Genomic DNA, 17,755 nt, shown 5'->3' on the forward strand with positions numbered 1-17,755 from the left:
AATTTGCCATTATCATGACCTATAACCATTCTTTGATTATTTTCCATTAATATATTTGTATTAATCATGTAAACACATGTCTATGAATGTATACAAGTATACAGCAAAATGTATTGTTCCCTTACAGATAAAAATTCTATAATCAAGGTAAAGACCCAAGAGTTCCTTCCATGTTTATAACACATACGAGTATATTGAGATGTACAGACCTGCTATATCAGATAATTTCACACTCATACAGCACACCAGCAGAACTGGGTGCCAATCTGGCATCTAAGCCATATAAATCAATTTCTAGAGACACTGAAGGCAGATAGATACAGTGATTAAAAATATACTATATACTACATACAAGAGATATGTGCAGTATATAAAAGGAATATGGAGACACTAAATAAAAACAAGGGCAGCGTAGTAAAGGTACAGACCCCTAAGGAGTAATAGGAAGGCAGCCTAATAAAGAGGAGGACCAAACTGTTACAAGCAGAGGAATTAACAGGTTCCAAGATGTGGGCTCTTTTGTTGAATTACAAGGAATTCAGATGTCCTGACTACTTCCTCGGGGTGGGAAGGAGGAGGATAGGAAAGAAGTCAGTCAATGCAGACGAGGCCGGACAACATCGCACAGATGAGACGCAGCCTGTGTGCTAAGTCAGAAACTTCAGATTCAACCAAAAATGGGAAATCATAACAGATTTTACGCAAAGAAGAGGCAATAATAGAGGCAATGGTTTCCAGTTAAGAAGTTACTGTAGAAGTCACTTTGATGTGCAATAAGGAGGGTTTGAACAACATTTGAAATATAAAGAGCAAAAAGTGATAGAGTATAATGACTGGATGGACAAGGGGTTGAAGCAGAAGGAGAGAATTTACAAGAGCCCTATCACCTTGGTTGTTCAACTGGAGACGAGGTGGCACCCTTCACAGAGACATAAAACTCGAGGAGAGAAGCATGTTTGAGAGGAGAATAAAATAAACCCCATTTTTACAATTCTAAAACTGAACTGTACGTTAGGAATCATTCATTCGTTAACAAGAACTAGTTGCTGAGCACCTGCCCTGTGTCAGCCGGGGATAGCAACAGAAACTCAAGGAAACACGAGTGAGATGTTCATCACGAAGAATTAATCACCGTGGTCTGCTTGATGTTCCAAAAACGTAGCATATGATCCCCATTAACTTACATTATGCCAAGCTAATAATTGCTTCAATGGCAGCTCTGGAACTGAGGCGAGTCACAAAGCAAGGAGCTTCTGCTCTCCAGGGAGCATCCTAAGGTAACTGCAGTTCACCTTCTCTGCTTTATTAGCTCATGCATTTCATTCCTGCAAAGCCTACTTATTATTGGTGCCCACCATGTACCAGAAACTGTTCTTGGTGCTGGGGACATAGCTATAAAAATAAAAAAATAAAATGTCAGAAATTACTGTGACAGAGAGGAATCAAGATCTGACTCCATGGTTTTGAGCCCAGGCAATTCAAAGGATGAAACTGTCACTTATTAAGATGGAAAAGACTGTGGGAGAAACAGGCTTGGGAATAAAGATCAGGAGTTCATTTTGGAAGATGTTAAATTGGAAGGAGTCATTAGAGATCGTCATCGGAAAGAGTGGAGAGAGAAATTGGATATAGGAGACTGCGGTTCAAGAAAGAGGTTACCGCAGCACTAGCAGGTGGACACTAGGATGGTGCATGGAATCACCTAGGGGGCAGCAGAGAGAGAGGAAAAGGATGTAGAAGAACTGATACGAGGTGTGTTTCAATTGCAGGTTTTGATTTGAGGGTTGAGGAAACAAAGGAAAGCCATCAGTGAGGTACAAGAAAAACAAGGAGTTTTTCCAGGTAAGTGGTGTCCTGGAAGTACGGGAGGAAAGTGTCTCAAGAGGGAGAGTGATCCACTGAGTCAGGTGCTCTAGTAACTCAAATACGATGACTAATCAGGTACCACTGCATTTGGCAACTTGGTTATTTAACAAGAAGAGTTTCTACAAAGGGAGACGGTTGCTCTCCCACACGGATGAACACTTGCCTTCTCACATGTACGACATACAACCAGTAACCAAAGGCAGGCACTTGAGATTGGCTCTAAATATTCTCGTTGCTCCAAACACATCTTTATACGTTAGAAATACTGCCTATTAACCTTTTGTTCAAGCAAGTCTACATAAGACAATTATCTTTAGGTGTTAGATCACGGACTCCGTTCTAATAATCTGAAAAGCAAATTCTGTCAAGCTCATTTTGCTCCTCTTTTCCTAATTATCAAAAAGAAACCTTACATGAGAAAAGGTGTTTTTAACGTAACGTCTAACTGGAAGGATGTGTGTGTGCATCTGGGCTTTAGTATGGTTGGGGATTTCCTCCAAGGCGGCAGCAGACTGACGAAGCACTAGAAGGACTGAGACCAGCAGAGCCCACAAAGACAAAGACCAGGAAAATGAGCAGCCGAAACGGTCGTTACAAACAGAGGGACCAATATCAGCAGTGCCGTAAACTAGAAGGTAAAGATATACAACAAGGGACAATAAAGGAGACCAACTGCACACAGAATTCTGATATCCATTATGAGGAACACAGCTGGGCAAGGGCAATCTTAAGAACAAGGCAATGATCAAAGGAGAATCATTAGAAGCAGAGAGAGGTTAATAGCAAGACAGAGGAACATGCCAGAATCTGCATCGTTTACTCCGCGAAGTAGCTTTCTGCCCTTGGAAATACAGTGAGGTTTCTTCATATGTGAAGGAGTGCCACCTAAATTTCCTCTAGTACATGATTAAGTGCTATCACTATGCTCGATGTAAATATGTAAAAAAAAAAAATAATATGCATTTTTAACCTTTGGTTTCTGAACGTTTTTGGTCAATCAACTTTAAGTACAGAATTCAAGATACACTAACAGGTGTGATGCCTGAGTCCCAGGCACAAGGCCTGTCCAATCTGTCCACGAGCTGTCCACACAGAGGCTTTGTCCAGACTGTGCTGAAGGCACTGAGATAGCAGCTAACAAACAGCACAGCAAGTATTTTTTCGGAAGTTCACTCTTTAGTCAACATGTCCGCCCTCAGTAGATGTTCTTACAAGGAAAATGATGGCTCTAATACATTAAAGGCATATCCGCTGCAGAAGCTAAATCCAGATTGGAAACAAGCAACAATAAAGAACTTAAATAAAAATTCTATCACAATCTGTGAATACTCATTATCTGGGTCTGAAAGATAACCGCTTAGACTGCTGGCTGTTCATCTTCCCTTCCGCATAGCAGAAATCATGTGTCTCTCTTCGCACAATCAAATTTCACATTTATCAAGTTAAAATGAGTAAATGATGCTTCTAGAGAAATATTTTGCCTCCAGTGCAAATAAAGACAGTCCAAAGAATTTTAAATTCACATACATTAATTCAGAACAAAAACTAAACAGACTACATAACATAGACAAACACAGAAATAGTAAAATACATCAGCAGATGAAGTTCTACAATTTTATTTATATTTCTAATTAAATGTTCTATAAAGGATAGATATAGTAAGAGAGAAGTCATAACTTGGGGTGACTGCATATATCCCATACAGATTCAGAAAAATAAATCACAGGATTCAAGGGCTATAACTTACATGAACAGGAGCACTGAAAAACAAACTTGAATTTTTAAATATTTATTCAGACACTCCCGAGACATGATTAATTTCTTCTATGTCCTCCCATGAATTTTGTTGAAACTGTCAGTATTGCAGTTTTCAACACGAAATATTAGCTAGCTTTTAATTCCTGAGTATAAGCTTCTTAAGGGCAGGAGTGTATTTCATTCATCTTCGTAGTTCTAATATCTAGCATAATCGAGTATGCAGCAGTCATTGCATAATTAACTAACTGGCTATTTATGAAAATTGGCATTTAAATTTGAGGCATGAGTTAAGTTTATCTTTCTGGGGGCCTGTTGTCACATAAGTGAAGAAATGAATTATGTAGATTCAGAAAATTGGCAGGAAATTCTAGACAACAATGTTAACTCCTAGTTGATACTAGTAGGTGTGCTCAATTTTACAATGCGTTCCTATGAGAATATATTTTACTAGAGTATTGTCCTTTTAATGTCTATTAGCTTCGTGGCATATTATTTACCAGTCCAATTTAACATGTTTGGTGTTTGATTCGTACTGATATATTAATCCTATGATTAATGGGATTAAACCTCAATAAAAGTAGTAGTCAAAACAGAGAGGAATTAAAACAAATTGATCTCTGCATCATTCTGGAATGCCCCAACAATGGCCCTAAAAATGATACTTTGTATTCCTCATTTAGTCTGTCATTAAATTTGAGAATTTATTTGAAATTGAAAATAACTTTAGTTAACAATAGCTTTTTATGGTGGGGAGGATATTTAAAAACAAAAAGAAATAGTAAATCAAAATATGACTATTCATTATAAGGCCTTGATTTATCCTCAGGCAAAATTAAACTCGGATGCATTTTGAACACTTAAGACCTACAGGAAACAAAAACATATGGGAGCAAATAAACTTGGCTAAATCGCCAAGGAATTTTAACCTCTGATTTGTTTCAATACAACTACCCAATGTCATGTTTGTCTGATTATTGCCCAGTGACAAATTTCAATGTCCAATGTCCAATAATTCAACGAAGGGTGATTTTTCCTACTCTGTTTTTAATAGTTTAATGAACCTAAACTACTTATACCATGGGGAGAAATTCCAAAATTTTTAATTAAAAAAATACCGGTTCTTTTCCTACTTTCTGAGTCGTGGAAAAATGAGACCAAATCAAATTTTCAAACATCTAGTCTGTGGTTGAACTCGATGCATTTAAAGAGATTTTTTTGTTGGTGGTACTTGTTTTTAAGCAAAGTTTTCATTGTCTTTGTGGCAGCCACGGGGATGAAACTCTCAATCTTTGACTACAAGGACCATAGATGACCAACAGCTTAAACTGCCACCCTCTGAAATCCATCACAATATCTGAGCTGAAGACACACTTCCCACAGACTGCACCCAGCCAGTCGCTGAACACAGCAAGAATATTAAAACATGCCTGACCCAGGGACGTGCAGGACTTCAGCTCCAGGAGTCCCCTACTCCTTTTTTCAAGTTCTCCTAGAACATGGCAGCCTAAGATACTTCCACCCAACCTTCCTTCCTTCCTTCCCTCTCCCATTCGTCAGGGGCAGAGCTGCATTGAGTCTGACATCTCCCAGCCTCTCCCCAACTGCCTCTCCAGGTTCCCTTATAGGCATTTTCCCTATTCCATGCACATCAAATGTCTTGCTCTCAAAGGACCCAGATTAACACAGACTGTTCCACAAAGCAAGTTGCAGCAAGAGTATCATTTTCAAATCATCTCTGATTCATACCACTATAAATGAACAGAATATTTTCCCTTTTTCTTGTTGTTCTCTAAATGTGACCACCCTCTGCAATTTAATTTGTAACCATGAGATACTTGTTACGAGCATGTGCGTGTCAGATACCTGAATGCGTCTGGAACATAATTTTCCTCTAGGAACAATTTGAGAGACACCAAAGGCTTGGATTATATTTCTGGCTTTTTTTTTTTTTTTAAACATATTCTGCGGTAGAGAAATATCTACCATAGGAATACTGGAAGGACATACTAACCACTCATATCCACCGAATCCTAGAAAGATATTATCAGCCCACTGTTTCATCAACATTATCAGTACTTAATGTCACTGAACCATACACTTAAAAATGGTTAAAATAGTAATTTTTACATTATGTATATTTTACTACAATTAAAAAAATAAAGAGAATAGTTATGTATTTTAAAATAGTGGATAAAATATTATGAGACTTGAATTACTTTTACTGAACAATAGTAAAAATAAGTGGTCCACAGAAGCACAACATAAACCCAACTAGTTATCAGTATTTAAAGTCAAATTTAAAGTATTTAAGTCAAATTTTGGGAAACCTGGAGGCAATTCAATAAAAGGATTTAAGTATAATTTAAGTGAGCAAGCTCAGAAACTAAAGATGCTACAGGTTTACAAAGCATCAAGACGAGAAAACAATAATTTTGCCCCTCTGAGACAAACTTCTGCATCTCTTCCCTTATTCATATTTGCTCTCTGACAGAACAAGTTCTCCTCCTCTCTGATAAAGAACCTTTACAAAACATGTTTTCCCTTTAGTCAGTAAGTAATGTAGGGAAAATACTCCATAGTATCGCAGGAACCAAAATTAATGAAGGTTTCATTTCATTCAGTGTACATCAAGGTACAATGAATATATGGGAACACCACCAGGAGTATCAGACTGAAGATAAAGTCAGGAAGGTGACATGAGGGGTCTCAGTGGTCTGCTCCCTGACAATTTCAGCGGTTTCTTACACTTCTGCATGTATTCTAAGTAGAGGCGCTAACGACCTTTCTTCTGGATGATCTTTTCAAGGACGTTTGCAAAGCCAGGAACCTTAGGAGATAGAGACAGTGTCTTCTCTCCAGAGCAAAGGGCCAGCATGCTTCCTGTCCGGTATAATGAAGATAATGTCTCTTTGGAGCAAAGGGTAAGCATACTTACAGTCCCTGATAAAAGCTTCAGGCTCGTGAAGCTCAAAGTTCCTCTCCTACAGCACAACCTGCCTGCCATCGCTGCCATGTCTTCATACAGTCCCTCCAAAACCAGGGATTAGACTCAACTATTTCCAAAACTGAGAATCCTAAAGTGTATCAACCGGCCAGGAGGCCAAGTTGAAAGCGCCATCACTCAGTAGCCTCCTCAGCTGGTGAAGGTCCCAACTGAGGGGACACCCAACAACTATAAGCAACACTTTCCTTCCAGGAGCACCATGTGCACCTTCAAGACTATCTTGTGGGGAGCCAGGCATTAACTCGCCTCTCTCTCCAAAAACACTGTGACTTGAACCTTAGCTGTGGTCAGAGAGATGGTTAAGTGCTGAAGGAGCCACTACTGGTACAGCACGCAGCCCTCGGACAACTGCGAAGATCTCTCCAAACTGGAGCTATCCTTGGTTACTGTGGGAAGCCTTCTGGAGAGAAAACTGATCACTAGTTTATGTGTACCCCGCAGGCTGTGACCCCTACAATGATAGTCCCCCAATTAGAAAAAGTGGCAAGAAACGCGTCCATGATTTTAGCTGAAGTGATCAATGACACTGTATTAGCCCAGGAAGGCAATCGGGTCGGCATCAGCTCTCAAGCCAGATTGTTATGGGGGAAAGGACTGCCCTAGACTTCCTCCTTGTTGGACAGGGGAAGTCTGTACAATCACTAATACATCAGGCTGTACCTGAATTAGTATCTGTGACCATGTGGAAAGATCAAGAGCAAAAATGAAGAAGAAAGTCTCCTTGTACCGTAAGGTAAACCCTGGGACAAGCCCTATGGGATTTGTTCAGCTGACTGGATCTGGGACCCAGAAGGCATGGCTGAGTTCAATACTGCAAGCTGGCTTCAACCTGCTGCTCGGAGTCCTGCCGACAAGCAGGCTTAATTAAATACTTTATGAGACGAATTACACAGATTGCATCACAGCCGATCTACCATGTTCCCCGAAAATAAGACGGGGTCTCATATTAAGGTTTGCTCCAAAAGACGCATTAGGGCTTATGTTCAGGGGATGTCATCTGGAAAAATCATGCTAGGGCTTATTTTCTGGTTAGGTCTTATATTCTGGGAAACACAGTATGAAGACCGGACCCTGTGAAGGCAGGTTTAGTGCTGTGGCAGAACCTCTGCTGTCCTTAGAGTCTTGGGTGTTGACCAGTGGAATTTCGGAAGTGGTGTTTCCATTAGAACATTCCTAGATGTGGTCTAGCATTTCTTCTTCTGCATTGCCTCTGGCTATGAACTATCCACGCAGGATTCCTTGAGCCTGCCAGAATTTCTGTAAGGTACCTAGAAATATTCCCTGCTTAAATTACCTAGAGGGGATCATGTTGCTTGAAGCTGAAAACCTCAACTCATACACTTGAAAAAAGAATAATGTACATTTATTATAATCCAATATTTATATTTGTACTTTCTTTCCTAATAGTAAGACTCTCTAAGGCCTGAAAATAATTTTGAGTTATTTCTGGTACCCAGTTCTTCACCTTTTTACTACACAACGGGGGGTGGGGAGGGCCGCAGGGTGGTGGAAGTATGCTCTTTCTGTCAGAATCATAGGTAGTCAAATTGTCTTCATTATTAATTTCAGACTCAAGAAAAATCTAACAATCCTCCTTTAAAAAGTACTTTATTATCAATATACTTTGCAATAAAATAGTGAATTCTTTTTTATTTTACTACCTCCCCTTTCCCCAATTTATAAGCAAACACCTGGTTTCTGTTTTACTCAACAACAAACAAGTTTTATTTTTAATTTGGTGATCTGCTAATATCACCCGAACTAGTATATTTTACAAATGCAAATTATATAGATAATAGAGTAAAATGGGCACTTAGAGCAATAGCTTTATGGGAAAATTGATAACCAGCTCGTTTTAAAATATACTTCATTGGTAGAAAATTCAGAAAAACCCCAAGAGGAAAGTACCTTTAGGTATTACCAAAGTGCTGCTTGATCATTTTAAACAAAATAGTGCACAATCAGCAATCCCAGAAAACAGAATCCATTTACTTTTTCCCCCCAGGTTAGCTATCTAGAAAATGGGATCTCTCTTAACTTAAGCTTGTCACCGCCTAGCGCTGTGACACATTAAGCTTCACAGTAACGGGAAACCTCAATTAAAGAGTAAAAACCCACAACAAGATGATTAAGTAGGGGAAGTGATAATTAACAATTCTTTCCATTTTCTACTCTTGATCAAGAGCATGCAAATTTAACCTGAACTTCTCAGAAAAAAAAGAGAAAGAAATTAATTTATATGATGCTACAGTGACCTTTCACTTTTCAATGAAAATTAAACTTTAAGAACAGTATCAGAAATTTAGTTTAGCGTCTATAGGATTTCCAAAAATAACCGTTCCAATCATTAAAAGAAAATATAATTACTTGTAACTAAGGCAATTAGTTTCATTAAAGCAAATATGACCAGCCACCTATATCTTGGTAAAAATTTCTCAAGAACTGAATCAAATAGGTCACGTCTACAACTATTTAAGGAAGACGTTGCTGTTAGTCCCCTCCTTTCCACCCTTATCCCCTTATACTAAATATGGCAAATAAGCAGTCATTAAAAAATAAATCATCTCCACAAATATCCATGGCTGCATTTTTCATAATAGCTAAAACGTAGGTAGAACCCAAATGTCCACCAAATTACAAACGATAAACAAAATGTAGTACATCCATACAATGGAATATAATGTGGCAATAACAAAATGGAAGTTCTGATACATGTTATAAACGTGGATGAACCTCGAAAATACTATGCTAAGTGAATGAAGCCAGTCACAAAGGACCAGAAATTGTACAATTTTATTTATACCATATGTCTAGAATATGAAAATCTATAGAGATAGAAAATACATTAACGGGTGCCTAGAGCTGGGGGAATGAGGGTGTTATAGGGTGAAGGCTTAGAGATGAGGAGATCTTTTTTGGGGGGTGGTAGTGAAATGTTCTAAAATTGTGATGTGGGTTGCACAACTCTGTGAATACACACAAAAACACTGAACTGTACAGAGGGTGCCAAAAAAATGTATACACATTTTAAGAAAGGAAAAAATTGTATTAAAATTGTAATAATATATACCAATAACAAAAGATGAATACAAGTCATGGTATACATTTTTTGGACAGCCCCAGTATTACTCAAAGTGGATAGACTATATAATGTGAATTTCATCTGAATAAAGCTGTTAAAAAAAGAAATCACTTCTAAACTATATCAAGCCTTTAGACAGATGTATTTTTTAATTTCTTCAAGTCTTAATGTCTTCTATAATCTTAATTTCAAATTTTTAATGGATAGTTCTCTTTCAAAGAATTACATAGATATTTACTAGCTATATATAACTGTTTCCTAACTATAGAAATCTTTTTTTCCATGACAGCATATTCAGTAAAATTAGAGTAACCACTCATAACAAAAATGACTAAATTTATCCAAGAATTTTCCAATTCATGTAGTTTGCCTTCAAGTTCAAACACTAAAAAAATTAAAAGTTTTAAAGATCAGACAGATTTACCTGAATGTCCAGTAGCTGGAAACATATTTAGTATACCAAATAACCAAGAATTACAAGGTTGCAATAGTCACAACTTTCCAGTTAATGAGTGAATCATGTCATTTACTGAGACAAAACTTGGCTACGTTCTTAACAAGCTGTTCTTCATCCCTTCCCTCACAGCTTTAAAATGTCAAGTGACGTAATAGTGTTGTAGATAAATTTGGGACCCGTTTTACAAATATTTTTTTTAACATTTTCCTCTGAAAAAAATTATATATTCATAGGAAGTTGCAAAAAAAATGTACAGGTGGACCCCAAGTACTCTTCACACACTTCCACCCTGTGGTACCATCTTGCATAATTACAGCACAGCACCGAAACCAGGAAATTCAAATTGGTATACTCCACAGAGCTTGTTCCAATTTTACCAGCTTCACACTCACGTGTGTATGCGTATGCAGTTCTATGCAACTTTATCACGTGTTGGATTTGTATAACCATCACCACAGGCAGATTTGTATAACCATCACCACCAGAACTGTTTCAACCACACAAGACACCCTCCTGATGCTTATGGCCAAAATGGACACCTTTCCAGACTCCATCCCAAACTACTGTACTGTTCTCCATCTCTATAATTTGGTTACTTGAAGCAACAGTATATAAATGGAGTCATACAGTGTGTAACCTTCTAAAAGTGACATTTTTCAATCGGGATAATTCTCCAGAGATGCATGCATATTGTCATATGTATCAATGATTCATCCCGTTTTGCTGTTGAGTAGTATTTGTGGTACAGATATACGATAGTCTAACCATTCACCTGTTGATGGACATCTGGGTTCTTCCCAGTTTGGGGCTGTGACAAACAAAGCTGCTGAAAAAAATTTGTTTTTGTGTGAACATCAATTTTCCTTAACCGGGGATAGATGCTCAAGAGGGTAATTGATGGGCTGTATAGTTAAATACAAATTTTAATATTGATACTGGTAATGTTCCTGAAAAAAAAGCAAAGATTGTTTTCAATCTCCACTGTCCACTGACTTTGCTTTTTTAATTTAACAAAATTTTTCAAGCTGGCTTTTACTCAACACTTCTGCTAAAGGACCAAACACTGCCTAAGCATTTTAAACACATTATCCTATGTAATCCTTGCATCAATAATGAGAAGGTTTGGATATTATCTCCATCTTACAACTGAGAAAACTGAGCTATGGAAGAAGTTTGGGAAGTGATCCAGAGTCACACAGCTACGATGTGAACAGCTGGGACTTATATTCAAGCCCGCCTGACTCAGAAGTGTATCCTTTCCTCACAAGACACTACACGTTCCACTCCTACACAATGTATGGGATTAGATGCCAAAAGTATACATTAATATAAAAAAGTCTCTAGGGGATAGAGTTTAAATGTGACTATTACATTTCATAAACGAGATTTTGAAAATTAAACATGATCTCTAACATGACGTACAAATAACCAAAATTAATCTAATAATCTAGTATTATTGGTACAAATACTGTATATATAAAAAGTAACATGAGTACTGCAGGAAATTCACATAATTTCTCTACTAAATTTCTTTACAGTTTACTCTTCGTTAATTAGCCTTGTAGTGAATAGGAAACCTGGAGACAGATGAAAATGGAGAAGGGACGTATGAATTAAAAGGTGTATGTGTGAATTATGTATGTGATGATGTATGAATTAGAAAATCCTCGCACACTAAGCAAGTGCAAGAGCAGGGTCTGTATCAGCTGTAGACGATACATCCCAGACCCCCAAGCCCGGCTGAGTAAAGACGGGCTCTTTGCCAGAGGCTACAGCACCTGGACCCATGCTATTAGACCATATATTCAGATCTTCAAGCCTGTCCACCGCACGGAGAAACAAATCAAAACAACAGCGTGCCTCACCAGCCAGTCAAACACTGTCATCAGAAATGCCATAATCAATCTGACATTCTCTAACATTTTCTGATTTTTTTTCCGTCGAAAAACATTTTTATCAATATTTCCTTAAATATACTCAGGTTTGATTAGGAATGATTGCAACAATAATTAAAGGCATAAAAACTTGTCTCTTTTTTTTTCTTCTTAAGGAGAAAGTAAATGAAGATCAGTTGTGCAGCTTGGACACTAGAATGTTAAAGCCTAAACGAGACTGTCAGGGAGCATGTCAGCATTTTTGAAAATGCCTGTAAGTATCTATTGGGCCTCATTATTACTCATGTAAACTCTCACCTTTTCAGATATAAAAACTAATACAATGAGAAGCCATAATTCACTTAAATGTCAAAATTTCTTCAAAATTGTAATAATCAACCAATGAGAATTACATAGAATAAACAATTAATGGGATTCTGATGATCTATTTTACAGAGAAGTCTACTAACTCAAATTCTAGAAAGTAAACTACGAAAATAATCATAGGTGTACACCAAGTTGCATCTATTAAGATAAATTATGATTCAGTATAAATTAGAGTTCTACACATTTCTTTAAAATGCTACAAAATACTAAATGGCAGGCAGGGTTTCATACTATAGGGTTAAATGCAAACCTGTCAGAAAACGATTACAAAACAATATGTACAATATGCACGAAACATACTTGCAGTTGAACTGAATTGTGCCGAAGGCCTTCCACAATAGAAGTAAATCTGTCGATTTTTTTTTCTTCTCCAGCTGATGTTAAAGCTTCTAAAACGTCTTCTAGGCTATTGAAAATTTTGAAATTATTAATTAAATGGCAAACAGCAAATAACCCAAATGCCAAAATAAAACAAACTAATCTACTGAACTCTGGAATCACTACTCCAAAGCAACCAGTAACATTTTAAAAGTAGCTTACTGAGTACACAGCATGTACCAAGCACTGTTCTAAGCATGTTACACGTTTTGATTTATTTATTCCTCATAATTACCCTATAATGATGTTTATTTATCAAGCATTTATACAGCGCTTACCACACCACAGGGACTATTTGAGCCAGTTTACGAATAGTAACTCATTCTCAAGTACATAATTCTAAGAGGTAGGTACTAATATTATCCCATATTAAAATCAGGCCACTGAGGTAGAAAAAGGTTTAGCAACTTCTCCAAGGTCTCACATCTATTAAATAGTAGATCACGGATCTAAAACCACAGTCTGTGTAGTGAGCATTACACAAATGCTCTTACCCACTACGCTGTACTTCCACTCGACTATAAGTAAGTGAAGTTCTGGTAGCCAAAAATATATGGTAGTAAGGAGTTTTAGTCAAATATAATAATTAATAGTCACAAAAGGACTCTACTTCCTCTACCTTAAAAAGGTAAAATAAAAACTGATGTTAACAGAATCTCACATACTATAGAAACTCACATACTTCATGAACGCAGACATGTGGTCCTAAAAGTTATTTCCATCATTTTGAGAACTATTCTGAAATCAAGAAATAATAAAAATAATAGGGAACTACGGGAAGAGGAAGTAGAAGAGAAAAAAAGAAAAAGAGGATAAAGAAAAAGAGGGAAAAGGAGAGGTAAAAGAAGAGGGGAATGAAGAGGAAAGGGAAAGAAAAGAGAAAAAAGGACAAGGAAGTCGGGGAGAAAGGGAGAAAGAAGGAGGGAAGGAGAGGAAGGAGGTGGATGGAGAAGGAGACAGAGACAACGAAAGGGAGAGGGAAAGCACAGGAAGTATCTTATGTGTACACATTAAATTCACTCTTAGGTTTCTACAGCCAAAATTAATACGTCCTTGATATGGAAAGCACTGAAGCTGTATGCCTGGCTTTGCATGTTGGGGTTACAGATGACATCCACAGAGAGACACTGTGGGTATCTATGGGGACTGGGGACAGGGCTGAGTGGTGCCTGCTGACTCTCCACCTCGGCCCAAGTTGAGCAGCTCAACTGTCACCAGCCCCATCGGGATCACCCCAAGGACAATTTCCAAATGGGCACAGCAGGTCCCACTTACACAGCTCTGCCCACCCTTGTACGAGAGGGTGATTTCTGTTTGTTCTTTTGGTTGTTCAGTTTTTATATCTTTATACTTTTGAATAAACATTTTAAAATAATTTCTCAATGCTACTTTCTAACAAGAACTCCTAATCTTCTTTAAAAGAAAAAAGTCTTATCATTATACATATTTTTTAATATGTGTATAATGAATGGTTTTCAGTTAAATCCCTAACAAATGTGAATAATGTCTTTAGAGTTTAAAGCTTTAGTATATATTTTATGGTCCAGGACTACGTATCCTCAACTAGGAAAGTACTATTCCATATGTCACTTTCTGAATCTGCCTTATTGATTTTCAGATAGTATGATTTTGTTTTTACAAGAGACCGTACGTGACCTACACTTTCAATTAATTCTATCTGGGAAAATAAATCACGTAAGAAACTGAAACCATTTATATTATGTTTCAAAAATCTTCATTTAGGATTTTTACTTGGGGTTTGAGTTCAGAACAGTTCAAAATAAATGACAAAGAAATCAGTTTTTCACAGAAACATATTAGCCCATCACTACTATATTGATTAAGAGAGGTAATCATTACTTAAACATTTCTGTGCAGCCAATACGAATCTAAATCAGTTGCGTAAGTATACTTTATTTCCTTATATTCTATAGAGTCTCAAATAGAATAGATAATGAAAATGTTAAATGAATCATATTGGGTGAAATCAATATATAATTAGAGAAGTAAGTTGAAAAGACTCACATGCTTTCCTCCCCTACAATGCACACTGCAGAGAGGAGTTTAACCACATCTGTCATCATATTGGGGTGCCCGGGATCGATGGCTTTGGCTAATAAAGAAAGACTCCTCTCTTCACTCATAATTCTTTCCAAGCCATACTATAACATATTGGGAATAAGAGGTTAAATGTTAAGTTAGTTTAAAAAAAAAAACAAAAAACAAACAAAAAAAAAAACAGTGTCCTGAAAGAAATGCAGTTATTAAAAAATGTCTATTGGATAATATATTTTTACACCTAGAAAAGTTGGAAAGTATAAAGAATGTGTAACATCCTTAAAAAAAATTCATAGAAGTATATATACACTTTATATCAAAAACTGTGAGAACCAACCAAATATAGATAACCTCTCAGAGGTGATTTTACAACAATGTTGACTCGTATTATAACACAGATAAGTGGCAAGTGGAGAAAGAGAGAAACAGTGAGAACTATTGAGGTTTCCTGACATAAACATCCAAAATGAACAGTCAGATACCGAAATTGAGCTGGGGCCATAGGATCTTCTTCAGGAAGGAGGGTTGGTAAGAGATATACCACAAGTAAGGGCACAGAGAAAAATATATTGTGAACGACACGTGCAATGGCAAAATTTTCAAGCAAAACTAATTTTAATAGAATTATTCCCATACATCCAAAATATTATCATTTCAACATATAGTCAAAATAAAATATTATCGATTAGATATTTTACTTTAATTCTTCCTAAGTATGCAAAATCCAGTGTGCATTTTATACTTACAGCCCATCTCAATTCAGACGAGCCACATACATACAGCAACCACAGCATATACAGCATAGGCCCAGAGAGTAACACTTAGTTCATAAATGGGCAAAGATGAAGGATGATTTGGGCACACACCACGTGGAAACTGCCATTAGGAGTGTATACAGAGGATACCAAAAAAACGTATGCACATTTTAAGAAAGGAAAACTATGAAAATTGTAAAACTCAATACATACTGATAACAAAAGATGAACACAAGTCCATTTGACTTCTGCAATTACAAGAGGTGCTCAAAGTGGTTACCATCAGCGTCCAGACATTTCTGATTATGGCGAACTACTGCTTGGGCAACGTTGACCAAAGTCATACATTTTTGGCACCCCTGGTATATTCTCCTTGGAATATTTTACCATCAGAAAGACAGTGCCGTTGTAAACACATTATAAAAATGGGATGATAAGGAATAAGGACAAAGTGTATTCACTACTGCCGAGATGTCACATCCAATTAGAAGATAAGTGATTATATTAATGACTTAGTGTTTTGATTTAAGCATGTATACTTCTCTTAAGGCCCGCTTACAATCTATGGAAGACAAGCATCACATAACAGAGAATGAAGAGAAGCAAGAAAACAATACTATTTATCGACCACGCATCCCAGAGGATCCTTCTAAAGAGTGAGAAATTGGTTATTACAGTTACTACTAAGCACTAAAGAGGACCTTAATCCCAATTACAGACCTAGGAACTATGGCTTACACTCAAAATTAGCACTAGTTATGGGCATCAAAGTTGAATCTATAACAAGCATAGACCCAAATGCTTTTAGTGTTAGGAAATTTTATTTATAATTTTCTATTGTAAATGGCATTAATGTAAAGAAGCCTTCACAGTGTGCTGAAATACTGTATTTGCTTTAGACCATTATCTAGGGAACACAGATACAAAGAAGAAGGGTCGATGAGCAGAAGGGTTGAGGGCGCCAGGGTATGATTTGGGGAAAGGCTTCTCTGTCTCGTTGATGATGGGGATAAGTTTAGAGACAGCTCAACTGTCTAGGAAATGTTCACTTTTGTGATGGCCTGGGCTGCTTAATACCTGCAAACAAAGAATGAAAAACCAGGCATGGGGCCAAAGACTAAGATATGCCTCCATAATCATTCCAGGGAATTGTCAGAGGCTTATAAAGTGCCCCTTAGATCCAATTCAAAAAGTAAGTCCGTCAAGGATTATCAAGTACCAAAGGACTAGCTCATCCTAATAAAGCTGAGGACTGAGAGCAGCTTGCCTCCGGCATTTCCACATTTCCCACCTGCCTGGTTATCCTTAGCTAGTGCCTGCCCTTCTGTATTCTCCAGCAACTCAAGGCAACTCACACCAATTTCCTCTGATTTCCTCCAAGTGACACTACTTACCTTCTCCGGCAAGCCCTCAGGCCCTAAACCATCATCTGTGAAGGGTGAAATAGCAGCATTCTCTGATCTCAGGTTCTAACCATTATCCTGTGACCCCTTCCCCCACCACCGCCACCCAAAACCTCATCATAGGCAAGATTCTCTGATTTTGCTAATGTAAAAATTTGTAGTGGTCATTTAAGTCTGGAATGAAGCCAGATTGCCACTATTCAGCTTCTAGAACTAGAGACAGAATCGCTCGCTGCCTACTAGTGTAAAATTACTCTCCTTCAATTATTTAAAACACAAAACAAAGCAAAACAAAAACCATTGACTCTGTAAGAGAAATAGTCAACCTACCAGCGCTGGCATGGAAAGTGCATGAAATGAAGGCTATGTATAAGGTTAGAGAAGTGATGACAAAATTTGGAAGGCCTCAGGATGTCTCTCTACAGAATGTCAAGACCCACTCTGGATTATATGAACACTCTGGATTATATGAAAACTCCAGGGTTCTAAAATGAGGACCGATGCCAGGTTCCGTTTGCATTCTACATGAGGCCTATTGTTACCTAATAGGTGGAATTTCAGGCCATGGAAGATGCCTTAGGCAGGAGAAGGTTGATACCCTAAGACCCCGTGTAGGATACCCAACACTACATGAATACTGGTGCTCAACAACCTCCACAGTGACTGAATCCCAGCAGCAGAGGGAACCTGGGGAAGGTGCTGACTTCAGGAACAAACCTCCTCGCTGGGGGTG

At 37.6% G+C, this 17,755-nt stretch overlaps 1 protein-coding gene across 4 annotated transcripts in view; it reads right to left on the reverse strand.

Moving 5' to 3' along the window:
- DIAPH3 (diaphanous related formin 3) overlaps positions 1-17,755 on the reverse strand; it is a 441,105-nt gene that overhangs the window by 289,406 nt on the left and 133,944 nt on the right. For all 4 annotated transcript variants that reach the window (XM_033105125.1, XM_033105126.1, XM_033105127.1 and 1 more), the window contains 2 exons: positions 14,832-14,968; positions 12,729-12,834 (listed from right to left, as the gene is read on the reverse strand). In XM_033105125.1, coding sequence (XP_032961016.1) covers positions 12,729-12,834; positions 14,832-14,968 — 243 coding nt within the window. The remainder of the gene's footprint in view (positions 1-12,728; positions 12,835-14,831; positions 14,969-17,755) is intronic.

The sequence above is a fragment of the Rhinolophus ferrumequinum genome, chromosome 4, assembly GCF_004115265.2.
Source record: "Rhinolophus ferrumequinum isolate MPI-CBG mRhiFer1 chromosome 4, mRhiFer1_v1.p, whole genome shotgun sequence".
Lineage (NCBI taxonomy): Eukaryota > Metazoa > Chordata > Mammalia > Chiroptera > Rhinolophidae > Rhinolophus > Rhinolophus ferrumequinum.